General features: G+C 48.2%; 1 protein-coding gene across 1 annotated transcript; it reads left to right on the top strand.

Moving 5' to 3' along the window:
* Nucleotides 1-1,039: 1,039 nt before the first annotated feature.
* RBP7 (retinol binding protein 7) lies at nt 1,040-21,042 on the top strand. Its single transcript, XM_007980617.3, has 4 exons — nt 1,040-1,298; nt 11,725-11,903; nt 12,955-13,056; nt 20,804-21,042. Exons 1-4 carry the CDS (start codon nt 1,226-1,228, stop codon nt 20,852-20,854), a joined length of 405 nt encoding a protein of 134 aa, XP_007978808.1. The 5' UTR covers nt 1,040-1,225; the 3' UTR covers nt 20,855-21,042.
* Nucleotides 21,043-22,837: the final 1,795 nt, after the last annotated feature.

Below are 22,837 nucleotides of genomic sequence, written 5' to 3'. Positions count from 1 at the left end.
CATCTCAAAAAAAATAATAATAAATCAATAAAATAAAATAAAAAGAAAAATAAATAAGGCTGGTGCAGTGGCTCACACCTGTAATCCCAGCACTTTGGGAGGCCGAGGCGGGTGAATCATGAAGTCAGGAGCTCGAGACCAGCCTGGCCAACATGGTGAAACCCCCATCTCTACTAAAAATACAAAAAATTAGTTGGGCGTGATGGCAGGCATCTGTGATCCCAGCTACTCAGGAGACTAAGGCAGGAGAATCGCTTGAACCCAGGAGGCGGAGGTTGCAGTGGGACAAGATTGAACCACTGTACTCTAGCCTGGGAGACAGAGTGATACTCTTTCTCAAAATAAAATAAAATAAAATCAGTCAATCTTGGAGCCAGCATTTCTAGGCGGTGTTTGTGGCTAAGGTTGTAGGTTCGCCCATATTCCCACCCCTTCTCCTTTGCTTTTCTCTGCTCTGACGCTAAATGCTGGAGACTAGATTCCCCAGGCCCCCTTGCAGTTAGAAGTGGCATTGATACAGTTTTGGCTAATGAAATGTATACAGAAACCTGCTGGGTAATTTTTTCTTTTTTTCCAACTATCCAGACTTCAAGGAGATGGGGAGGTTTGTGCTGCAGGGATACTGACCAGTGGTTTTTTCCCTTTTCCCCACCTTGAATGTGGATGTCCTGGCTGGGAACCCAGTTGCCAGCTCATGACCAGGAGGTAACAAGCAGGAATGAAAGGCCACCACGCAGGTGCGGTGTTACCTAGGTGCGAATCACTGCGTGTGATTCCGACGTGCGAATCATCACCAGCAATCACTTCTCTCAGGACGGCTTGTTAAGAAAAATAAACTCCTACTTATTGAGACCATGAGAGTTACGTTGAGGGGTATATTGTTATTTGAAGCTGACAATATTCAATGCCATGAGATTGAAGGTCATCCCTGGGTCATTAACATATAAGCAGGGAAGGAAGTGTGGCCCGAAACAGTCTGGGGCATGAGAAAGCAGTAGGAGAGGAAGCCCCAAGAAAAGGGGGGAGCTGCCGCGCGGTGGGTAGAGCCAGGAGCAGCGGGCGGAGGCGGCCGGGAGCGCAGCGGCTTCTAGCGGCGAGAGGGACCCACTCGGCCCCACCTGCGCCTCCCGAGCGCGGCCCCCACTCCTGCCCCGCCCCGCCTGGTATATAGGGCCCGGCCCGAGCCTCTGGTCGCCCGCTGGGGTTTGTCCTGCGACCTCCGACCATGCCCGCCGACCTCAGCGGTACCTGGACCCTGCTCAGCAGCGACAACTTCGAGGGCTACATGCTGGCCCTAGGTAGGGTGGAGGGGAGGCGTCGGGGGCGTGGGGTTCGCCGTCTGTCTTGGGGTCAGGCGAAGGCGGCCGGGCCGGGCCTGTAGGTACGTCCGCTGTCTGTGCCTTCGCCCTGCTGCGCCCACCGTCGCCCAGTCGCCCCGAGTCCGCAGGTCTTTGGCGCCTCCGTCCATCGGGCCCCGGACCCCAGTCCTTCCGTCCCCCAGTGCATCCTTCCCCGCGCCCACCCGCCCCGGGTCCCCACGACCGCCTCTCCACGCCCCCTGACTCCCCGGGCGCCGGTCCCCCGCCCATCCGTCCCCGCGTCCAGCCCCACGTCCGTCTCTACCCGCACGCGGCAGACCCGCGGAGACTGCAGACTGGGGGTCCGGCCGGGGAGGAGACGCCCAGGACCGAAGCCTCTGCCGGGCGGCCCTCCCCTCAGCTGCCTTCCGCGCGGGCCCGGGACCCGCGACGCGCCATGGCTCCCCCAGCGAGGTCCCGCGGTGCACCCGGAGCCGGTCGGGGACGCAGAATCCCGGAACCCGCGGACGATCCTTCAGGTCCGGGCACACGCGGGAGTGCGGAGCCTGGTTCGGTCCCAGGCGTGCCCCGACCGCCGCCTCCCGCGAGGGCTGGCGGCCCGCGGCGTCCTGGCTCCTGCGGGCCCGCGCTGTGCTTCCCGCCCTCATCGCGGTGCCAACGGTGCGCGGACTCTCAACCCACTGCAACCTCCACCTCCCCGGTTCAAGCGATTCTCCTGCCACAGCCTCCCAAGTAGCTGGGATTACAGGCGTGCGCCACCACGTCCGGCTAATTTTGTACTTTTAGTAGAGACGGGGTTTCACCATGTTGGTCAGGCTGGTGTTGAGCTCCTGACTTCTGGTGATCCACCCGCCTCGGCCTCCCAAAGTGCTGGGATTACAGATGTGAGCCACAGCGCCTGCCACGAGTGTAGTTTTTCTTGTAGCTTTAGGACTCTGGGAAGTTGCCATGCCGGCCGATCCCTGAACCCTTGACCCGTAGGCAATTTTTGTTTTCTTAACCTTAGGGTCCATCTTAGTTGATAAAGGGGCATTTATTTTGGTCTTTCATATGCCGGGAGATAAGAGTGTTCCTCTGGGTATGGGAAAGGCACCTCTCACTTGAGAGTCTTATGGTCTTCAGAGGAAGAGCAGAGAATTCTTTTATGGCCTGCTTCAGGGAAGAGGGGCAGAAGAAGGTCTGAGGGGGACCTTCCTGCTTCTGTTATTTCCTCAAATGCCAAGTGATATAGTTTGGCTGTGTCCCCACCCAAATCTCATACGGGAGTTGTAGCTCCCATAATTCTCATGTGTTGTGGGAGGGACCTGATGAGAGAGAATTGAATCATGGGGGTGGTTTTCCCCATACTGTTCTTGCGGTAGTGAGTGTGTGAATGTCTCATGAGATCTGATGGTTTTATGAGGGGTTTCCCCTTTCATTTGGCTCTCATTCTCTTGCCTGCCACCATGTAAATTGTGTCTTTGCCTTCTGCCATGATTTCTGGGCTTCCCCAGCCACGTGGAACTGTGAGTTGGTTAAACCTCTTTTTCTCTATAAGTTACCTCTTTTTCTCTGTAAGTTACTCTCTATAAGTTCTCTATAAGTTACTCTTTTTCTCTGTAAGTTACTAAAGACATACTCTCGGGTATGTCTTTATCAGCAACGTGAAAACAGACTAATACATTAAGGTGCCATGTTTTGAGGTACCCTATCCTGAAACCCATAAATCCGAAACAATTTTCTGAAAACCAGCAACTGTGTTTCAATTTCAGATCTAATTTGTTAAAGTACTAAGTGCTTACATCAATTTGTTAAAGTGCTAAGTACTTAGGTCACACTTACAGCACTAGAGCGGTTGTTTACATAATACTGTAATACTTTTTTTTTTTTTTTTGAGATGGAGTCTCACTCTGTCACCCAGGCTGGAGTACAGTGGCACCATCTCGGCTCACTGCAAGTTCCGCCTCCCAGGTTCACGCCATTCTCCTGCCTCAGCCTCCCGAGTAGCTGGGACTACAGGCGCCTGTCACCACGCCTGGCTAATTTTTTGTATTTTTAGTAGAGACAGGTTTTCATCGTGTTAGCCAGGATGGTCTCGATCTCCTGATCTGGTGATCTGCCCGCCTCGGCCTCCCAGAGTGCTGGGATTACAGGTGCGAGCCACCGCGCTCGGCCATAATACTGTAATACATTTTATCTTAATAATTGAGTGGGGCTGGGGTGCGGTGGCTCACACCTGTAATCCCAGCTCTTTGGGATGCCACGGTGGGCGGATCAGGAGGTCAGGAGTTTGAGACCAGCCTGGCCAACATGATGAAGCCCTGCCTCTACTAAAAGTACAAAAAATTAGTCAGGCATGGTGGCATGCACCTGTAATCCCAGCTACTTGTGAGGCTGAGGCAGGAGAATTGCTTGAACCCAGGAGGTTGCAGTGAGCCGACATTGCGCCATTGCACTCTAGCCGGGGAGACAAAGCAAGACTCCATCTTGGAAAAAAAAAAATTAAGCTAGCAGACTGGGCACGGTGGCTCACACCTGTAATCCCAGCACTTTGGGAGGCCAAGCCGAGTGGATCACCTGAGGTCAGGAGTTCGAGACCTGCCTGGCCAGCATGGTGAAACCCCATCTCTACTAAAAATACAAAAATTAGCTAGGCATAGTGGCTCATGCCTGTAGTCCCAGCTAATTGGGAGGCCAAAGCATGAGAATCGCTTGAACCTGAGAGGCGGAGGTTGCAGTAAGCCCAGATCATGACACTGCACTCTAGCCTGGGCAACAGAGTGAGACTTGGTCTCAAAAAAAAAATAAGTCGATAAGATTAAAAAAAAAAAAATTCAGCTAGCAATCCTGAATTTTACTGATTTACGGGAATATATAATTTAATTTAAATGTATATGCTTGTTCATATACATGTAAGGAAAATACATTCCATAAAAAATCACAAATATATACTTAGATCTTTAAACTGTAGGGTCTAGGAAAATAATAAATGATTGCCTCTTTTTCATTGTTGTTGTTGAGATGGAATCTTGCCTGTTAGAGTGCAGTGGTGTGATCTTGGCTCACTGTAACCTGTGCCTCCCGAGTTCGAGCAATTCTCTTGCTTCAGCCTCCTGAGTAGCTGGGATTACAGGTACCCGCCATCTCACCTGGCTAATTTTTGTATTTTTAGTAGAGACGGCGTTTTACCATCTTGGCCAGGCTGGTCTCGAACTCCTGACCTCATGATCCACCCGCCTTGGCCTCCCAAAGTGCTAGGATTACAGGCATGAGCCACTGTGCCCAGCCAATTACCTCTTTTTTATTAGTAGAAGTGAGGTGAATGCCTGTTGGCAGTGATGCTAAGGGTCAAGTAAGTCATCATCAAATACACAGCACACATCTCATGATGTGCTCCAGTTGGCATCTCATTTGAGGGTGGAAAATCACTCCCTTTTGTCTAAAAACTAGCGTTCAGGAACTGATCCTGCAGCTCCCACCCGGGCTCTGGTATCACTCTCTCCCAGCATCTGCAAAACTACAGTGAGAAGAAAGGCAACTTGTCCTTGCACAAAGAAGAAAGTTTACTTGGGGTTTTTTGAGATAGCGTCTTGCTCCGTCGCTCAGGCTGGAGTGCAGTGGTGCGATCATGGCTCACTGCAGCCTTGAATTTCTGTGCTCAGGCGATCCTCCCACCTCAGCCTTCCAAGTGTCTGGGACAACAGGAGCATACCGCTACACTTGGCTAATTTTTCAATTTTTTTGCAGAGATGGTGTCTTGCTATGTTGCCCAGGCTGGTCTCAAACTCCTGGCCACATGCAATCCTCCTGCCTCAGCCTTGCTTGGGTTTTAATATTTGGAGCTAACCTGGGATTTGGGAGTTCCTGGTGTACCCCCACAGTAGCCAAGAACACCGAGGGTGCAGTGCCTCAGGAATGGAGAAGCCCTATGTTAATGCCCATAGATATTGACCAACTTGTGCAGGTCCTCGCCTTTAGTCCTGTTATGAACCTGAGAAGGTGGTGGTGTTACCAACTTGCCCCAGGTTACTGTATACACTGGGATATATTTAATTAATTAATTAATTTTTGAGACAGAGTCTCGCTTTGTTGCCCAGTCTGGAGTGCAGTGGCATGGATCTTAGCTCACTGCAACTCCGTCACCCAGGTTCAAGCAATTCTCCTGCCTCAGCCTCCCAAGTAGCTGAGATTACAGGTGCACGGCCCCACACCCACTTAATTTTACATTTTTAGTAGAGACAGGGTTTCACCATGTTGCCCAGGCTGGTCTCAAACTCCTAAGCTCAGGTGACCTGCCTGCCTCAGCCTCCCCATGTGCTGGGATTACAGGCATAAGCCACCGCACCTGGCCCTACACTGAGATTTAAAGGGATCCCCTCTTGCCTTCAACCCACATTGCTTTAAGATTAGAAGTGGCTTTGAGATTAAAGGTTAATATAACCATCTGAAGCTTAGATAAGTGTACATTTGTGTGGACTCCTTTGAAATCCTACCCTCAAGTGTATATGCTCACACATTTGTAATAGCATGTCATCAGACTGTTCCCTCCTACTTGAATGTCTTCTTTTCTTTTTTTTTTTTTTTTTGAGATGGAGTCTCGCTCTGCCACCCAGGTTGGAGGTGCAGTGGCGCGATCTCGTCTCACTGCAGCTCCGCCTCCTGAGTTCACGCCATTCTCCTGCCTCAACCTCCCAAGTAGCTGGGACTACAGGCGCCCGCCACCACGCCCAGCTAATTTTTTGTATTTTTTTAGTAGAGACGGGGTTTCACCATGTGAGCCAGGTTGGTCTCAATCTCCTGACCTCGTGATCCGCCCACCTCGGCCTCCCAAAGTGCTGGGATTACAGGCGTGAGCCACCGCGCACGGCCTCGAATGTCTTATTTTCTATATAACACAATCTAGCGGATGAAAAAGCATGGCTTGACCTGGTTAACAGCCTTATGAGGAATATAGCCTTTTGGACTGTTGAGGTCCTAGTAAGTGTGAACCTGGTAGAAAGTGACCAGAACTTATGCCAATTTATTCATTTTATTTTATTTTTATTTTTATTTTTGTTTTTTGAGATAGGATCTCACTTTGTTGCCCAGGCTGGAGTGTAGTGGCACCATCTTGGCTCGCTGCAACCTCCTCCTTCCAGGCTTAAGCAATCCTCCCACCTCAGCCTCCCCAGCAGCCAGGACTACAGGTACAGACCACCAAGCCCAGCTAATTTTTATTTTATTTTTGATAGAGATGCGGTTTCACCATGTTGGCCAGGCTGATCTTGAACTCCTGGCCTCAAGTGATCTGCCTGCCTTGGCTTCCCAAAGTGCTGGAATTACAGACCTGAGCCACTGTACCTGGCCCAGAATTTATGCTAATCCAAAGTAAATTTTGGTCTTTAAAGAGGCCAGCCTTGTAGCTGCAAATCTGTGAAGTAACAATGTTGCAACATGGTAGTGAGGTAGGAAGCAGGGTCCAACTCCAGAAGCCGGGCTTGGGACAGCTGACCAAACTGAGGACTAACTAAAACAGGGATAGGATGGAAGCAGCTTTCCATAAAACACATACAACAGGGTGCCATGTCAGTTTACTGTTGCCATGGCAACACCTGGAGTTAGCACCCCTTTCAATGACCAGAGGACCCAAAAGTTACTACCCCTTCCCTAGAAATGTCTGCATAAACCACTCCTTAGCCAGGCGTGGTGTCTCAGGCATGTAACCCCAGCACTTTGGGAGGCTGAGGTGGTTGGATCGCCTGAGGTCAGGAGTTCGAGACCAGCCTGGCCAACATGGTGAAACCCATCTCTACCAAAAATACAAAAATTAGCTGGGCATGGTGGTGGGCACCTGTAGTTAGTCTCAGCTACTCAGGAGACTGAGGCAGGAGAATCACTTGAATCCGGGAGGCACTCAGTGAGCCAAGATGATGCTGCCATTGCACTCTAGCCTGGGTGACAAGAGCAAAACTCTTATCTCAAAAAACAAAACACAAACAAAAAACCACCCCTTACTCTGCATATAACTAGAAGTAGGTATAAATATGACTACAAAACTGCCCTGAGCTGCTACTCTCTGCCTATGGGGTAGCCCTTTTCTACAGGAGCAGTCACAGGGTTGTGACACTGCTTCTTCAATAAAGCTGTTTTCTTCTGCCTCTAGCTTGCCCTTGAATTCTTTCCTGGGCAAAGCCAAGAGCCTTCGCAGGCTAATCCCCACTCTGGGACTCACCTGCCCCACATGAGTAGTGCAAATTGTAAATTTACTAACAACAAATTGCCTCACATGTTTTATTTTATTTATTTATTTTTTGAGATGGATTCTTGCTCTGTCGCCTAAGCTGGAGTGCAGTAGCGAGATTTCAGCTCGCTGCAACCTCCACCTCCTGGGTTCAAGAGATTCTTCTGCCTAAGCCTCCAGAGTAGCTGGGATTACAGGCATCCCCCCACCACGCCTTACTAATTCTTGTATTTTTAGTAGAGATGGGGTTTTGCCAAGTTGGCCAGGCTGGTCTCGAACTCCTGACCTCAGTTGATCTGCCCGCCTCAGCCTCCCAAAGTGTTAGAATTACAGGCATGAACTACGACGCCCAGCCTGCCTCACAGATTTTCTGTTTGTTTTTTTAGACGGAGCTTTGGAGTTTTGCTCTTGTTGCCCAGGCTGGAGTGCAATGGTGCAATCTCGGCTCACCACAACCTCCATCTCCCGGGTTCAAGCAATTCTCCTGCCTCTGAGTAGCTAGGATTACAGGTATGCGCCACCACGCCCAGCTACTTTTGTATTTTTAGTAGAGACGGGGTTTCTCCATGTTGGTCAGGCTGGTCTCGAACTCCTGACCTCAGGTGATCTGCCCATCTCGGCCTCCCAAAGTGCCGGGATTACAAGCGTAAACCACCACGCCCAACCAGATTTATGTATGTATGTATGTATGTATTTATTTGAGATGGAGTTTTGCTCTTGTTGCCCAGCCTGGAGTGCAATGGTGCAATCTTAGCTCACCTCAACCTCTGCCTCCCAGGTTCAAGTGATTCTCCTGCCTCAGCCTCTGGAGTAGCTGCGATTACAGGCATGCACCACCACACCCAGCTAATTTTGTATTTTTAGTAGAGACAGGGTTTCTCCATGTTGGTCATGCTGGTCGTGTTGGTCTACCTGCCTCAGCCTCCCAAAGTGCTCGGATTACAGGCATGAGCCACTGTGCCCGGTGCCTCACAGATATTGAAAGCATAAATGCTTAAAATCATAACTCTAAAGTCATTGTTAGTCTAAAGTTATTGGGTTTTGTTTTGCTTACATAATAGGGTTTAGGGAAAGTCAGCAGTAAGTTTGGCTTGGTCATATTAATAATAGGAAATGAGCCTGGGTAACATGGTGAAACCTCATCTCTATGAAAGAAACATTAAAAAATTCGCCGGGTATGGTGGCACATGCCTGTAGCCCCAGCTACTTGGGAGATGAGCTGGGAAGATCTCCTGAGCCTGGGAAGCAAAGGCTGCAGTGAGCCGAGGTCACACCACTGCACTTTAGCCTGGGCAACAGAATGAGACCCTCTCTCAAAAAAATAACAGTAATAGGAAGTGATTTTAAGATTTTGGTGTCGGCCGGGCGCGGTGGCTCAAGCCTGTAATCCCAGCACTTTGGGAGGCCGAGACGGGCGGATCACGAGGTCAGGAGATTGAGACCATCCTGGCTAACACGGTGAAACCCCGTCTCTACTAAAAAAATACAAAAAACTAGCCGGGCGAGGTGGTGGGCGCCTGTAGTCCCAGCTACTCGGGAGGCTGAGGCAGGAGAATGGCGTGAACCCGGGAGGCGGAGCTTGCAGTGAGCAGAGATCCGGCCACTGCACTCCAGCCTGGGCGACAGAGCGAGACTCCGTCTCAAAAAAAAAAAAAAAAAAAGATTTTGGTGTCAATACTTAAATATCGTTGAAAACCAGTAAAGCCTGGATCATATTGCATCTCAAACTAAAACCTGGAGTTCTAGATTTAAACACATACACGCAGGCTTTTTTATTTGCAGCTGAGACCACAGGCATGCATCACTATGCCCAGATGGTTTTTGAGATGTTGGTTTGTTTGTTTGTTTGTTTGTTTGTTTTTGAGATGGAATTTCACTCTGTTGCCCAGGCTGGAGTGCAGTGGCTCGATCTCAGTTCATGGCAACCTCCGCCTCCTGAGTTCAACTGATTCTCCTGCCTCAGCTCAGCCCGTGTGAGCCAGCATGCCCAGCCTCAGGTGTTTTTTTTTTTTTTTAATAGAAATGGGGTCTTGCTATGTTGTCCAGCCTGGTCTTGAACTCCTGGGTTCAAGTGATCCTCCCACCTTGGCCTCCAGAAGTGTTGGGATTATGGGTATGAGCCACTGCGCCTGGCTACAAAATTTTTTCTTATGATGAGGACATTTATATTATTGTTTTATTTTTGGTTGTTGTTGTTTGGGGTTTTTTTGAAATGGAGTCTTGCTCTGTCACCCAGGCTGGAGTGCAGTGGCACGATCTCAGCTCACTGCAGCCTCCACCTCCTGAGTTCAAGTGATTCTCCTGCCTCAGCCTCCCGAGTAGCTGGGATTACAGGGGCGCACTACCATGCTCAGCTAATTTTTGTTTTCTAGAGATGGGGTTTTGCCATGTTGCCCAGGCTGGTTTTGAACTTGTTACCTCAGGTGGTCCACCTGCCTCTGCCTCCCAAAGTGCTGGGATTACAGGCATGAGCCACCGCGGCCGGCAGAATCACATCTCATCTCTAACTCCTCTCCCTCCTCCTCCCTCTCCCTAATTCTGCTGCAGCTACCCTAGGCTCCTCAGAGTTCCCAAAACACACTGACATATACCCTTCCTCAGAGTCCCAGGGCTCCCTGGATTCCCACCTTAAACTATTTTCCCAGAAATCTGTGTGGCTTGATTCTTCTTTCAGCTCCCTGCTGAGATGTCACCTGGCCATTATTTAAAATAGTGGTGTTTATTTCTAGCTACATAATATGCTCAAAGGCACTAAGTGGAACTGGGATTCCAAACCCTGATCTTCATCTTCTTAGCATTCCATGTTTCCCTGTGGAACTCTTTTTTAAAGCTTATTCAAGATTTCTAGCTGAGCAGGGTGGCTCATGTCTGTAATTCCAGCACTTTAGGAGGCTGAGGTGGGAGGATTGCTTGAGCCCAAGAGTTCGAGACCAACCTGGGCAACATAGTGAGACCTGATCTCTACAAAAAAATATTTAAAACATTTCCAGGCATGGTGGCATGTGCCTGTAGTCCCAGATATTCGAGAGGCTGAGATGGGAGAATCACTTGAACCTGAAAGGTCGAGGCTGCAGTGAGCCATGATTGCACCACTGCACTCCAGCCTGGGTGACAGAATGAGATCCTGTCTTGAAAAAAAAAAAAAAGAGAGAGAGAGATTTATAAATACATTGTAGTACGTAGCTGGGTGTGGTGATGCAAGCCTGTAATTCCAGTTACTCAGGAGGCTGAGGCAAGAGAATTGCTTGAACCCAGGAGTGGAGGTTGCAGTGAGCTGAAATCGTGCCACTGTTTTCCTCAACCTGGGCGACAGAGTGAGACTGTGTCTCGGAAAAAAAAGAAAAGAAAAAAAAAAGTGTGTGTGTGTGTGTGTGTGTGTGTGTGTGTGTGTGTGTGTAGAGAGAGAGAGAAAGAGAGAGGTATATACATGAATCCGGTGGTTTTTGAGTTTTGTTTTCATTGTTGTTGAGAAACTGTTCAAATGCTCTCTGAATTCAAAGTGTAAATACATAAGGCAGTAAAAGGCAGAGCTGTGACCGAGGCTGGGTTGGGGGGCCTAAACCCTGTCACTTTGGTTTTCTTTTTCTTTCTTCCTTTTTTTTGAGATGGAGTCTCTCTCTGTTGCTCAGGCTGGAGTGCAGTGGTGTGATCTCAGTTCACCGCAACCTCCGCCTCCTGGGTTCAATCAATTCTCCTGCTTCAGCCTCCCGATTAGCTGGGGTTACAGGCATGTGCCACCATGCTCGGCTAATTTTGTAGTTTTTAGTAGAGATGGGGTTTCTCCATGTTGGTCAGGCTGGTCTCAAACTCCTGACCTCAGGTGATCTGCCCTCCTTGGCCTCCCAAAGTGCTGGGATTACAGGTGTGAGCCACCGTGCCTGGCTGACAGTTTATATTTTTTTATAGAGACAGGGTCTTGCTATGTTGCCCAGGCTGGTCTCAAACTCCTGAGCTCAAACAAGCCTCCTGTCTCTCTGTCCCAAAGTGCTGGGATTACTGCACCTGGCATGTGCAAACTTTTTAGTCAGGCTGTGGTTGGCAGTTTGCCAAGACGGTTCCCTGTAGATCTGATTTCAGCAGCAAAAAATATTGAAGTCGTACAGGAAATGCTAACAATTACATGCAGTGATTTTGAGAACAGCTGCCAGATTCTTCACTTTTGCATCTCAAGCGAATGTTCAAATATTTTTAAAAATTATTTTTAAGGTATTGACTTTGCCACTCGTAAAATAGCCAAGTTGCTGAAGCCACAGAAAGTGATCGAGCAGAATGAGGATTCTTTTACCATCCACACGAACAGCAGCCTAAGGAACTACTTTGTGAAATTTAAAATTGGAGAAGAATTTGAGGAAGATAACAAAGGCCTGGACAACAGAAAATGCAAGGTAAAATTTAAAGCAATGCCAGGCGTGGTGGATCACGCCTGTAATCCCAACACTTTGGGAGGTCAAGGCAGGCAGATCACCTGAGGTCGGGAATTCGAGACCAGCCTGGGCAACATGGCAAAACCCTGTCTCTACAAAAAATTTAAAAATTGGGCAGGCACGGTGGCTCATGCCTGTAATCCCAGCACTTTGGGAGGTCAAGGTGGGCAGATCACGAGGTCAGGAGATTGAGACCATCCTGGCTAACACGGTGAAACCCTGTCTCTACTAAAAATACAAAAAAAAAAAAAAATAGCCGGGCATGGTGGGGGGCGCCTGTAGTCCCACCTACTCAGCAGGCTGAGGCAGGAGAATGGCGTGAACCTGGGAGGCAGAGCTTGCAGTGAGCCGAGATCGTACCACTGCACTCCAGCCTGGGCGACAGAATGAGACTCCGTATCAAAAAAAAAAAAAAAAAATTCAAAAATTAGGCGGGGGCCGGGCACAGTGTTTCAAGCCTGTAATCTCAGCACTTTGGGAGGCCGAGACGGGTGGATCACGAGGTCAGGAGATTGAGACCATCCTGGCTAACACAGCGAAACCCCGTCTCTATTAAAAAATACAAAAAAAACTAGTTGGGCGAGGTGGCGGCGCCTGTAGTCCCAGTTACTCGGGAGGCTGAGGCAGGAGAATGGCGTGAACCCAGGAGGCGGAGTTTGCAGTGAGCCGAGATCCGGCTACTGCACTCCAGCCTGGGCTACAGAGCGAGACTTCATCTCAAAAAAAAAAAAGAAAGAAAAAATTAGGTGGGCGTGGTGGCAGGAGGCTGTAAACCCAGCTACTTGGGAGGCTGGGGCAGAAGAATCACTTGAACTGGGGAGGTGAAGGTTCGTTGCAGTGAGCCGAGATTGTGCCACTGCACTCCAGTTGACAGAGTGGGACTCCCTCTCAAAAAAAAAAAAAAAAAGCGATAAGTAGGCTGTTAATTTTGCAAGGCTAGCTTGGCATTCTACTTGGTAACACTTGAGGATCCTGCCAGGGCACTCTAACATTTTCTCCTCTCCTCATGCAGAGCTTAGTTATCTGGGACAATGACAGGCTCACCTGTGTCCAGAAGGGAGAAAAGAAGAACAGAGGCTGGACCCATTGGATCGAAGGCGACACACTCCACCTGGTATCCACCACATTTTGTTCTCAGTGAGATGATACAGTATTAAAGGAAACATCAGGCCAAGCGCAGTGGCTCATGCCTGTAATCCCAGCATTTTAGGAGGCTGAGGTGGATTGATCACTTGAGGTCAGGAGACCAGCCTGGCCTACATGGTGAAATCCCATTTCTACTATTTTTTTTTTTCGAGACGGAGTGTCGCTCTGTTGCCAGGCTGGCGTGCAGTGGCACGATCTTGGCTCACTGCAACCTATGCTTCCTGGGTCCACGCGATTCTCCTGCCTCAGCCTCCTGAGTAGCTGGGACTATGGGCACGTACCACCACACCCAGCTAATTTTTGTATTTTTAGTAGAGGCGGGGTTTCACTGTGTTAGCCAGGATGGTCTCAATCTCTTGACCTCACGATCTGCCTGCCTCGGCCTCCCAAAGTGCTGGGATTACAGGCATGAGCCACCACCACACCTGTGCCATCTCTACTGAAAATACAAAAAGTAGCTGGGCATAGTGGTGCATGCCTATAGTCTCATCTGATATTAAATGAAACTGCCAAATATTCCAACAGAAGCAGTAAGATAACATGCAAATACTCATGGAACAATTCTTACCTATTATATGTAATAGCTACTTTATGTATACACAGATATACATAGATAAATATAGTAGCTCACATCTTTGGAGTGATGATTTGGGGCCCAATTACTGTGCTCAATCCTTTGAGTGTATTATCTCATTTAATCTTCATCACAATCCTGTGAAAAGGACACTATTCTTCCCATTCACAATTAAATTGGAATTTTGAAATTCCCCAAGGCTACTGTCAAAAGCATCAGAATCCAGTTTAAAAGTGTTTATTCAGACCCGGCGCGGTGGCTCACGCCTGTAATCCCAGCACTTTGGGAGGTCGAGGTGGGCGGATCACGAGGTCAGGAGATCAAGATCATCCTGGCCAACATGGTGAAACCCCGTCTCTACTAAAAATACAAAAATTAGCTGCGTGTAGTGGCACGTGTCTGTAATCCCAGCTACTCAGGAGGCTGAGGCAGGAGAATCGCTAGAACCAGTGAGTCGGAGGTTGCAGTGAGCTGAGATCGCACCACTGCACTACAGCCTGGCGACAGAGGCCGTTTCAAAAAAAATGAATAAATAAGGGTTTATTCAGGCACGAAGCTGAAGACAGCCATCCAGGAAATACAGACTCCAAAGGAATGTGGTCGGTACACCCAAGCTGAAAAGTTAATATCTTACTTTTTTTTTTTTTTGAGACGGAGTCTCTCCCTCTGTCACCCAGTGTCACCCAGGCTGGAGTACAGTGGTGCAATCTCAGCTCACTGCAACCTCTGCCTCCCGGGTTCAAGCGATTCTCCTGCCTCAGCCTCCTGAGTAGCTGGGATTACAGGCATGCACCACCACACTCAGCTAATTTTTCTATTTTTAGCAGAAATGGGGTTTAACATATTGGCCAGGCTGGTCTCGAACTCCTGGCCTCAAGTGATGAGCCCACCTGGGCCTCCCAAAGTGTTGGGATTACAGGCATGGCCGCTTGTAATAAAAATTTAATTTCTTGGAATATGACTCTTGGAGTTTTTATTTTTCTTCTTTTACTTTTTTTTTTTTTTTTTGAGACCGAGTCTTGCTCTGTCGCCCAGGCTGGAGTGCAGTGGCGCAATCTCAGCTCACTGCAACCTCCGCCTCCTGGGTTCACGCCATTCTCCTGCCTCAGCCTCCTGAGTAGCTGGGACTGTAGGTGCTTGCCACTACGCCTGGCTAATTTTTTATATTCTTTAGTAGAGACGGGGTTTCACTGTGTTAGCCAGGATGGTCTTGATCTCCTGACCTCGTAATCCGCCCGCCTCGGCCTCCTAAAGTGCTGGGATTACAGGCGTGAACCACCGCGCCCGGCCTTCTTTTACTTTTAAGCTGTTGGACTTGAGGTGTTTTTCTTTAATGGCTTTATCGAGTATACTTTATGTACCAAAAAATGCACCTGTTTTAAGTGTACAGTTTGATAATTTCTAGTAAACATATACAGGTGTACAACCATTCCCATTATCCAGTTTCAGACAAGTCAATCACTCCAGAACATTCCCTAGAGACAATGTGCTGACAACTATTGTTTTATAGCCTTTTCTTTTTTGTTTTTTGTTTGGTTTTGTTTTGTTTTTGAGACAGAGTCTTGCTCTGTCGCCCAGGCTGGAGTGCAGTGGCATGATCTCAGCTCACTGCAAACTCTGCCTCCTGGGTTCAAGCAATTCTCCTGTCTCAGCCTCCCAAGTAGCTGAGACTACAGGCGCATGCCACAACACCCAGCTAATTTTTCTGTATTTTTAGTAGAGACAGGGTTTTACCATATTGGTCGGGCTGGTCTCCAACTCCTGACCTCAGGTGATCCACCCGCCTCCGCCTCCCAAAGTTCTGGGATTACAAGCGTGAGCCACCGCGCCTGGCCTATTTTCATTTGTGTTTTTGAGAGAGTCTCTCTCTGTCACCTAGGCTTGAGTGCAGTGGTGCGATCTTGGCCCTCTGCAACCTCTACCTCCTGGGTTCAAGGGATTCTACTTCCTCAGTCTCCCAAGTAGCTGGGATTACTGGCGCCTGCCACCATGCCCAGCTAAGTTTTTTTTTTTTTTGAGACGGAGTTTTGCTCTTGTTGCCTAGGCTAGAGTACAATGGCGTGATCTTGGCTCACCGCAACCTCCACCTCCCGGGTTCAACAATTCTCCTGCCTCAGCCTTCCCGAGTAGCTGGAATTACAGGCATGCACCACCATGCCGGGCTAATTTTGTGTTTTTAGTAGAGACGGGGTTTCTCCATGTTGGTCAGGCTGGTCTCGAACTCCCGACCTCAGGTGATCCGCCCACCTTGGCCTCCCAAAGTGCTGGGATTACAGGCGTAAGCCACCAGGCCCGGCCATGCCCAGCTAATTTTTGCATTTTTAGTAGAGACAGGGTTTTGCCATGTTGGCCAGGCTGGTCTCAAATTCCTGACCTCAGGTGATCCGCCCGCCTCGACCTCCCAAAGTGCTGGGATTACAGGCGTGAGCCACCCCGCCCAGAAAGGTCTTACTTATACAGACAGAAAACAAAGAAATTTCGCAGGATTACATTTTCTATACAAAGCTGTTTTATGAGTTACAGGAATTCGATTAGTTACCACTCAGTTTTTTCTTTTTTCTTTCCAGTTTAAAGAATATATTTATTTTTCTTCCCCCTCATTCTTGCTGTCATCTTAAGAGTATATTTAACATTCCATCTTAGACCACGTGATAGTCATAGGTGTTTGTATAAGAGAAGGAAAGGGTTCACCTGCTTTGGGAAAAAAAAGAGAGAAGAAACAGGGAAGTGAGTCTATAATTAAGACCAACAGTAGAGGGAAGTCTTCTCTGGTGCCGTTTAGTCTTTTATAAAACAGTGTAGGTAAAGAAAAAGGCTAATCTGTAACCAGAGAAGTTAAGGTTATAGCTGTCTAGGTTACAGCTGCCTTTAACATGACTGAGGTCCTGGCCAGGCGCGGTGGCTCACACCTGTAATCCCAGCACTTTGGGAGGCCGAGGCGGGAAGATCACGAGGTCAGGCGATCGAGACCACAGTGAAACCCCGTCTCTACTAAAATTACAAAAAATTAGCCAGGCGCAATGGCGGGCGCCTACAGTCCCAGCTACTCGAGAGGCTGAGGCAGGAGAATGGCGTGAAACTGGGAGGCTGAGCTTGCCGTGAGCCGAGATCGCACCACTGCACTCTAGCCTGGGCGACAGAGCGAGACTCAGTCTCAAAACAAACAAACAAACAAAAAAACATGACTCAGGTCCCGTAATCACATTCCTTTAAGACTCAAAATAATTTTTAAAGTTTCATCAGCTTTGATTGTGAATTACGTATTTTCACACTGTAGAGTGAAGATTCAAATACAGGTCGGAGAAGAATGTGTGCTCTCAGCTCTGTGCTTTATTGTTTCACTGTGTGTATGAAATCTAGGTGAGACCCTTGAAAACAAAATTAGAGTAGTTTCCTTAAAGTTGCGTCTGGGTAGTCTTTGCTTAGAAAGGCTCTGAAGATATTTTGATTCTGGATGGACAAATCTCACACTCTTCTGAAATAAAAAAGCACGCTGGGAGGCTGAGGTGGGCGGATCACCTGAGGTCAGGAGTTCGAGACCAGCCTGGCCAACATGATGAAACCCTGTCTCTACTAAAAATACAAAAATTAGCCGGGCAGTGGCAGGCGCCTGTAATCCCAGCTACTCAGGAGGCTGAGGCATGAGAATCGCTTGAACCCAGGAGGCGGAGGTTGCAGTGAGCCAAGATCATGCCACTGCACTCCAACCTGGGGGATAGAGCAAGACTCTGTCTCAAAAAAAAAAAAAAAAAAACCAAGTAAGAAACTTGCCTTCACAAATATGTAATATGGAATTTGAAAGAAAATACACATACGTTTGAGGATTTAGATTAGTTGGTTGTAAGAGGTGGTGTTCAAATCATGCACAACAGCTGGGTGTGGTGGCATTTGCCTATAGTCCCAGCTACCGGGTAGGCCGAAGCAGGAAGATTGCTTGAGCCCAGGAGTTTGAGTAAAGGCTGGGGAACATAGGAAGAGCCTGTCTCTTAAAAAAAAAAAAAAAAAAAAAAAAAAAAAAAAAAAAAGAAAAGGAAGGCTGGGCACCATGGCTCACGCCTGTAATCCGAGCACTTTGGGAGGTCAAAGCAGATGGATCACCTGAGGTCAGGAGTTCAAGACCAGCCTGGCCAGCATGGCGAAACCCTGTCTACTAAAAATACAAAAATTAGCCTAGTGTGATGGCAGGCACTTGTAATCACAGCTACTTGGGAGGCTGAGGCAGGAGAATCGCTTGAACCTGGGAGGAGGAGGTTGCAGTGAGCTGAGATCGTGCCACTGCACTCCAGCCTGGGTGATAAGAGTGAAACTCTGTCTCAAAAAAAAAAAAAAAAAAAACAAAAGACAGATACCAAATCATCCTTCTCTAGCATATCCAGGAAATCTGCCCAAGCAGGGCACAGAAGTACTTTGGTCTAAGGATACTCATGGAATGATTCTTACTTCCCATGATTTTTTTTTTTTTTTTTTTTTTTTTTTTTTTTTTTTTTTTGAGACAGAGTCTTACTCTGTCGCCCAGGCTGGAGTGCAATAGCTTGATCTCAGCTCAATGCAACCTCTGCTTCCTGGGTTGGAGCGATTCTCCTGCCTCAGCCACCTGAATAGCTGGGATTACAGGAGCCCAAAACCACACCCAGCTAATTTTTGTATTTTTAGCAGAGACGGGGTTTTACCATGTTGGTCAGGTTGGTCTCAAATTCCTGACCTCAGGTGATCCACCTCCCTCAGCCTCCCAAAGTGCTGGGATTACAGGCATGAGCCACCGCGCCCAGCCACAATATATTAAAAATTATTTGGTTTCTGGGTGTGGTGGTTCACTCCCGTAATCCCAGCACTTTCCGGGGACACAGCAAGAGGTTCACTGGAGTCCAGGAGTTTAACACCAGCCTGGGCAACATAGTGTGACTCTATCTCTACAAAAAATTGTCTGGGGGCAGTGGCTCATACCTGTAATCCCAGAACTTTGGGAGGTCAGGGCAGGTGGATCATCTCAGGTCAGGAGTTGGAAACTAGCCTGGCTAACATGGTGAAACGCTGTCTCTACTAAAAAATACAAAAATTAGCTGGGTGTGGTGGTGGGCGCCTGTAGTCTGAGCTACTCAGGAGGCCGAGGCAGGAGAATCGTTTGAACCCAAGAGGTGGAGGTTGCAGTGAGCCGAGATCCACCATTGCACTCCAGCCTAGGCGACAAAAGCAAGACTCCATCACAAAAAATAAAAATAAATATTAGCAGGGCGTGGTGACCGGTGCCCATAGTCCCAACTACTTGGGTAGCTGAGGTGGGAAGATTACTTAAGCCCAGGAAGTTGAGGCTAAGGTTAGCCATGACTGCACCACTGCATTCTAGCCTGGGCGAAGGAGTAAGACCCTGTCTCAAAGTTAAAAAAAAGGTCTTTTGTGTGCTAATGACACGACTGGCTACTGAGGGTCCTTAGATAGCTTCAGGATGGGGGCTGGTCACCAGAAAATCTAAGGCATGATTAGAGGGTTGGAACTTTCAACCTCATCCCTGAGGGAAGAGGGGCTGGAGATTGAACTAATCACCAATAGTCAATGACTGAATCAATCATGGCTATGTGCTGAAACATCCACTAAAAACGAAACCACAGGGTTTGGAGGGCTTCCACATTGAATGGTGAACATTCATGTGTGTGGTGAATACATTGAGGTGCTGGGAGGGTTGCATGCTCCCCCTTCCTACTTTGCCCTGTGCGTCTCTTCCATCAGGCTCTTTCTTTTTTCTTTTCTGTTTTTTTTTTTTTGAGATGGAATCTTGCTCTGCTGCCCAGGCTGGAATGCAGTGGCGTGATCCTGGCTTACTGCAACCTCTGCCTCCTGGGTTCAAGTGATTCTCCTGCCTAAAGTCTCCTGAGTAGCTGGGATTACAGGCATGCACCACCACACCCAGTTAATTTTTGTATTTTTAGTAGAGATAGGGTTTCGCCATGTTGGTCAGGCTGCTCTTGAACTCCTGACCTCAGGTGATCCACATGCCTCGGCCTCTCAAAATGCTGGGATTACAGGCGTGTGCGCCCAGCCCCATCAGGCTCTTTCTGAGTTGTTTATTTTATAATAACCTGGTAATAGTAAGTGAAGGGACTTTCTGAGTTTTGTGAGCCCTTCTAGCAAATTATCAAGCCCAAGGAGGGGTTGGTTGTGGGAAAACCTGATTTGTAGCTGGTCAGTCAGAAATATGGGAGGTCCGAAAATTCGACGGGTGTCTGAAGTTGGAGGCAGTCTCGTGAGACTGCATCCTTAACCTATGTGGTCTGTGCTAACTCTGGGTTGTTAGTGCCCAAATGAAGTTGGTTTACTGGACGCTCAGTTGGTGTCAGAGAGTTGGAGAAGTGGGACTAGAAAAGACACCACACAACTGGTGTCAGGAGTTTAAAAACCCACACGTTTGGTGTCAGAAGTATTGAGAGTAGGCCAGGTATGGTGGCTCATAACTGTAATCCTAGCACTTTGGGAGGGCAAGGCAGGAAAATCATTTGAGGCTAGGAGTTCAAGATCAGCCTAGGGGCCAGGCAGGGTGGCTCATGCCTGTAATCCCAGCACTTTGGGAGGCCGAGGTGGGCAGATCACGAGGTCAGGAGTTCAAGAACAGCCTGGCCAACATGGTGAAACCCCGTCTCTACTAAAAATACAAAAATTAGCAGAGCATAGTGGCACACGCCTGTAATCCCAGCTACTCGGGAGGCCGAGGCAGAAGAATTGCTCGAACCGGGACCCAGGAGGCAGAGGTTGCAGTGAGTTGAGACTGTGTCACTGCACTCCAGCCTGGGTTACAGAGTAAGACTCCATCTCAAAAAAAAAAAAAAAAAAAAAAAGACTAGCCTAGGCAGTGGCGAAACTCTGTCTTTACAAGAAACACAAAAATTAGCCGGGCATGGTGGCACATGCCTGTAGTGTCCCAGCTACTTGGGGGACTGAGGTGGGAGGACAGCTTGAGCCTGGGAGGCAGAGGTTACAGTAAGCTGAGATCTCACCACTGTACTTAGCCACGACGACAGAGTAAGACCCCATCTCAAAAAAGAAAAGTGTTCCAGAAAAGGGTTAAAATAAAATAAAAAATAAGTATTGAGAGTAAAAATAGACCACATGCAACCTCATCTTTCTTTTTCCCTTCTTCCTTACGCCCTAGGAAATGTTCTGTGAAGGTCAAGTGTGCAAACAGACATTCCAGAGAGCCTGATCCATATCCAGCAGCAGAGCCCACTCGTGGCTGCAGCTTTATGCCAAATTATATTGCAGACTGAACAGATGTTTATCCATCCCATTCGGTGATGAGGACTCGTGGCTGGAGAGAGCCACACAGCCTGTAACCTGAAGTCATCTAGATCATGGGGAAACTGCTCAGCTTCAATAAACCTGTCCAAATGACTCTGAAGTTTTTCCTTTTCAATTTAGGAAATCCCAGCATTTTAAAAAACATTTGAAAGCCTTCTAGGTGCACAAGAGACACACCAATGAATAAGCTATCATTCCTGCCTTCAAGGCTGGTGAGGAAGCTGGCCAAAACAAGCAACCTGAACAGCTACCAGAGCTCTGGGGGTCGGAGGCAGATGACTTTGAGGGATGGGCAGGTGGTGACATTGACAGGGGTCTGGGATGGTGATTTTTGTTTCTTTCTTTCTTTCTTTTTCTTTTGAGACAGAGTCCTGCTCTGTCACCCAGGCTAGAGTGCAGTGGCTCCATCTTGACTCACTGAAACCTCTGGCTCCTGGCTTCAAGCAATTCTCCTGCCTCATCCTCCCAAGTAGCTGGGATTATAGGCATGTGCCACCACACTTGGCTAATTTTTGTATTTTTAATAGAGACAGGGGTTTCACCATGTTGGCCAGACTTGTCTTGAACTCCTGACCTCAGGTGATCCACCCACCTCGGCCTCCAAAGTGTTGGGATTACAGGCGTGAGCCACTGCACCTGGCCAGCAGTTCCTCTTTTTTTTTTTTTTTCCAAACAAGATTTAGAATCTCCCCAAGGGTAGTTTAGAGAAAGGAAAATCCAAGACAGGAAATCAGAAGCTGTTCATGAGGGGGAAAATAACCTTAATAATGGCAAAGTTACACAAATAACAAACCATAAAGGAATCATTTCAGAAGCCAAGAATTCAACCCGAATCACCCTTGTCAAAAGACAAAGCCTTAGCTACTGCGCTACACAGCATTGGGCAGTTTCTTTCTTTCTTTTCTTTTTTTTTTTTGACGGAGTCTCACTTTATTGCCAGACTGGAGTGCAGTAGCACAAACTCAAATCACTGCAACCTCTGCCTCCCGGGTTCAAGCAATTCTCCTGCCTCAGCCTCCCGAGTAGCTGGGACTACAGGTGCGTGACACCACACCCGGCTAATTTTTGTATTTTTAGTAGAGGTGAGTTTCACCAGGTTGGCCAGGATGGTCTCGATCTCCTGACCTCGTGATCCGCCCGCCTCAGCCTCCCAAAGTGCTGGGATTACAGGCATGAGCCACCACGCCCGGCCTGCTCAAGATAATTTTTAGGGCTATGACATGGACCCCCAAATTCCTATCCTCTGTATGGCAGAAACCAAGAGAAAGTATACCCACATAGCCATAAGGTTAAGCTCTTAAGGACACAAAACAAGGCAGAGAAATTTCATTTGGCATTGGTTTCAGAGACCCATAGCAACATTTGTAACTGACCAACCTGATGGGCTGGCTTGAAAACTTGGCTTATAGGCATCCTAAACCCACGTTCTATCCTGTGATCGATACTCCCTTCTTCATTACAGAACAACACGGAAAGACAAATTCTTAGCACAAAGTACATCGGATTTGCTACAGCCTAAGACTTGTCTGACAAATCCTTTTTTTCTACTAATCAAACCCTTGCAGAGAAAACAAATAGTGGCATTTACCATTTACACACACATACAGAGAGACAGAGAGAGACCAGAAACTTGGCTGGTAAGAATTTCTTAGTCTGCCTGGGCATGGTGGCTCACACCTATAATCTTAGCCCTTTGGGAGGCTGAGGCGGGTAGATCACGAGGTCAAGAGATCCAGACCATCCTGGCCAACATGGTGAAACCCCATCTCTACTAAAAATACAAAAATTAGCTGGGCATGATGGTGCGCACCTGTAGTCCCAGCTACTCAGGAGGCTGAGGCAGGAGAATTGCTGGAACCCAGGAGGTAGAGGTTGCAGTGAGCTGAAA

Source organism: Chlorocebus sabaeus, chromosome 20, assembly GCF_047675955.1.
Source record: "Chlorocebus sabaeus isolate Y175 chromosome 20, mChlSab1.0.hap1, whole genome shotgun sequence".
Taxonomy (NCBI): Eukaryota; Metazoa; Chordata; class Mammalia; order Primates; family Cercopithecidae; genus Chlorocebus; species Chlorocebus sabaeus.
This window is presented reverse-complemented; position numbering and strand designations above follow the sequence as displayed.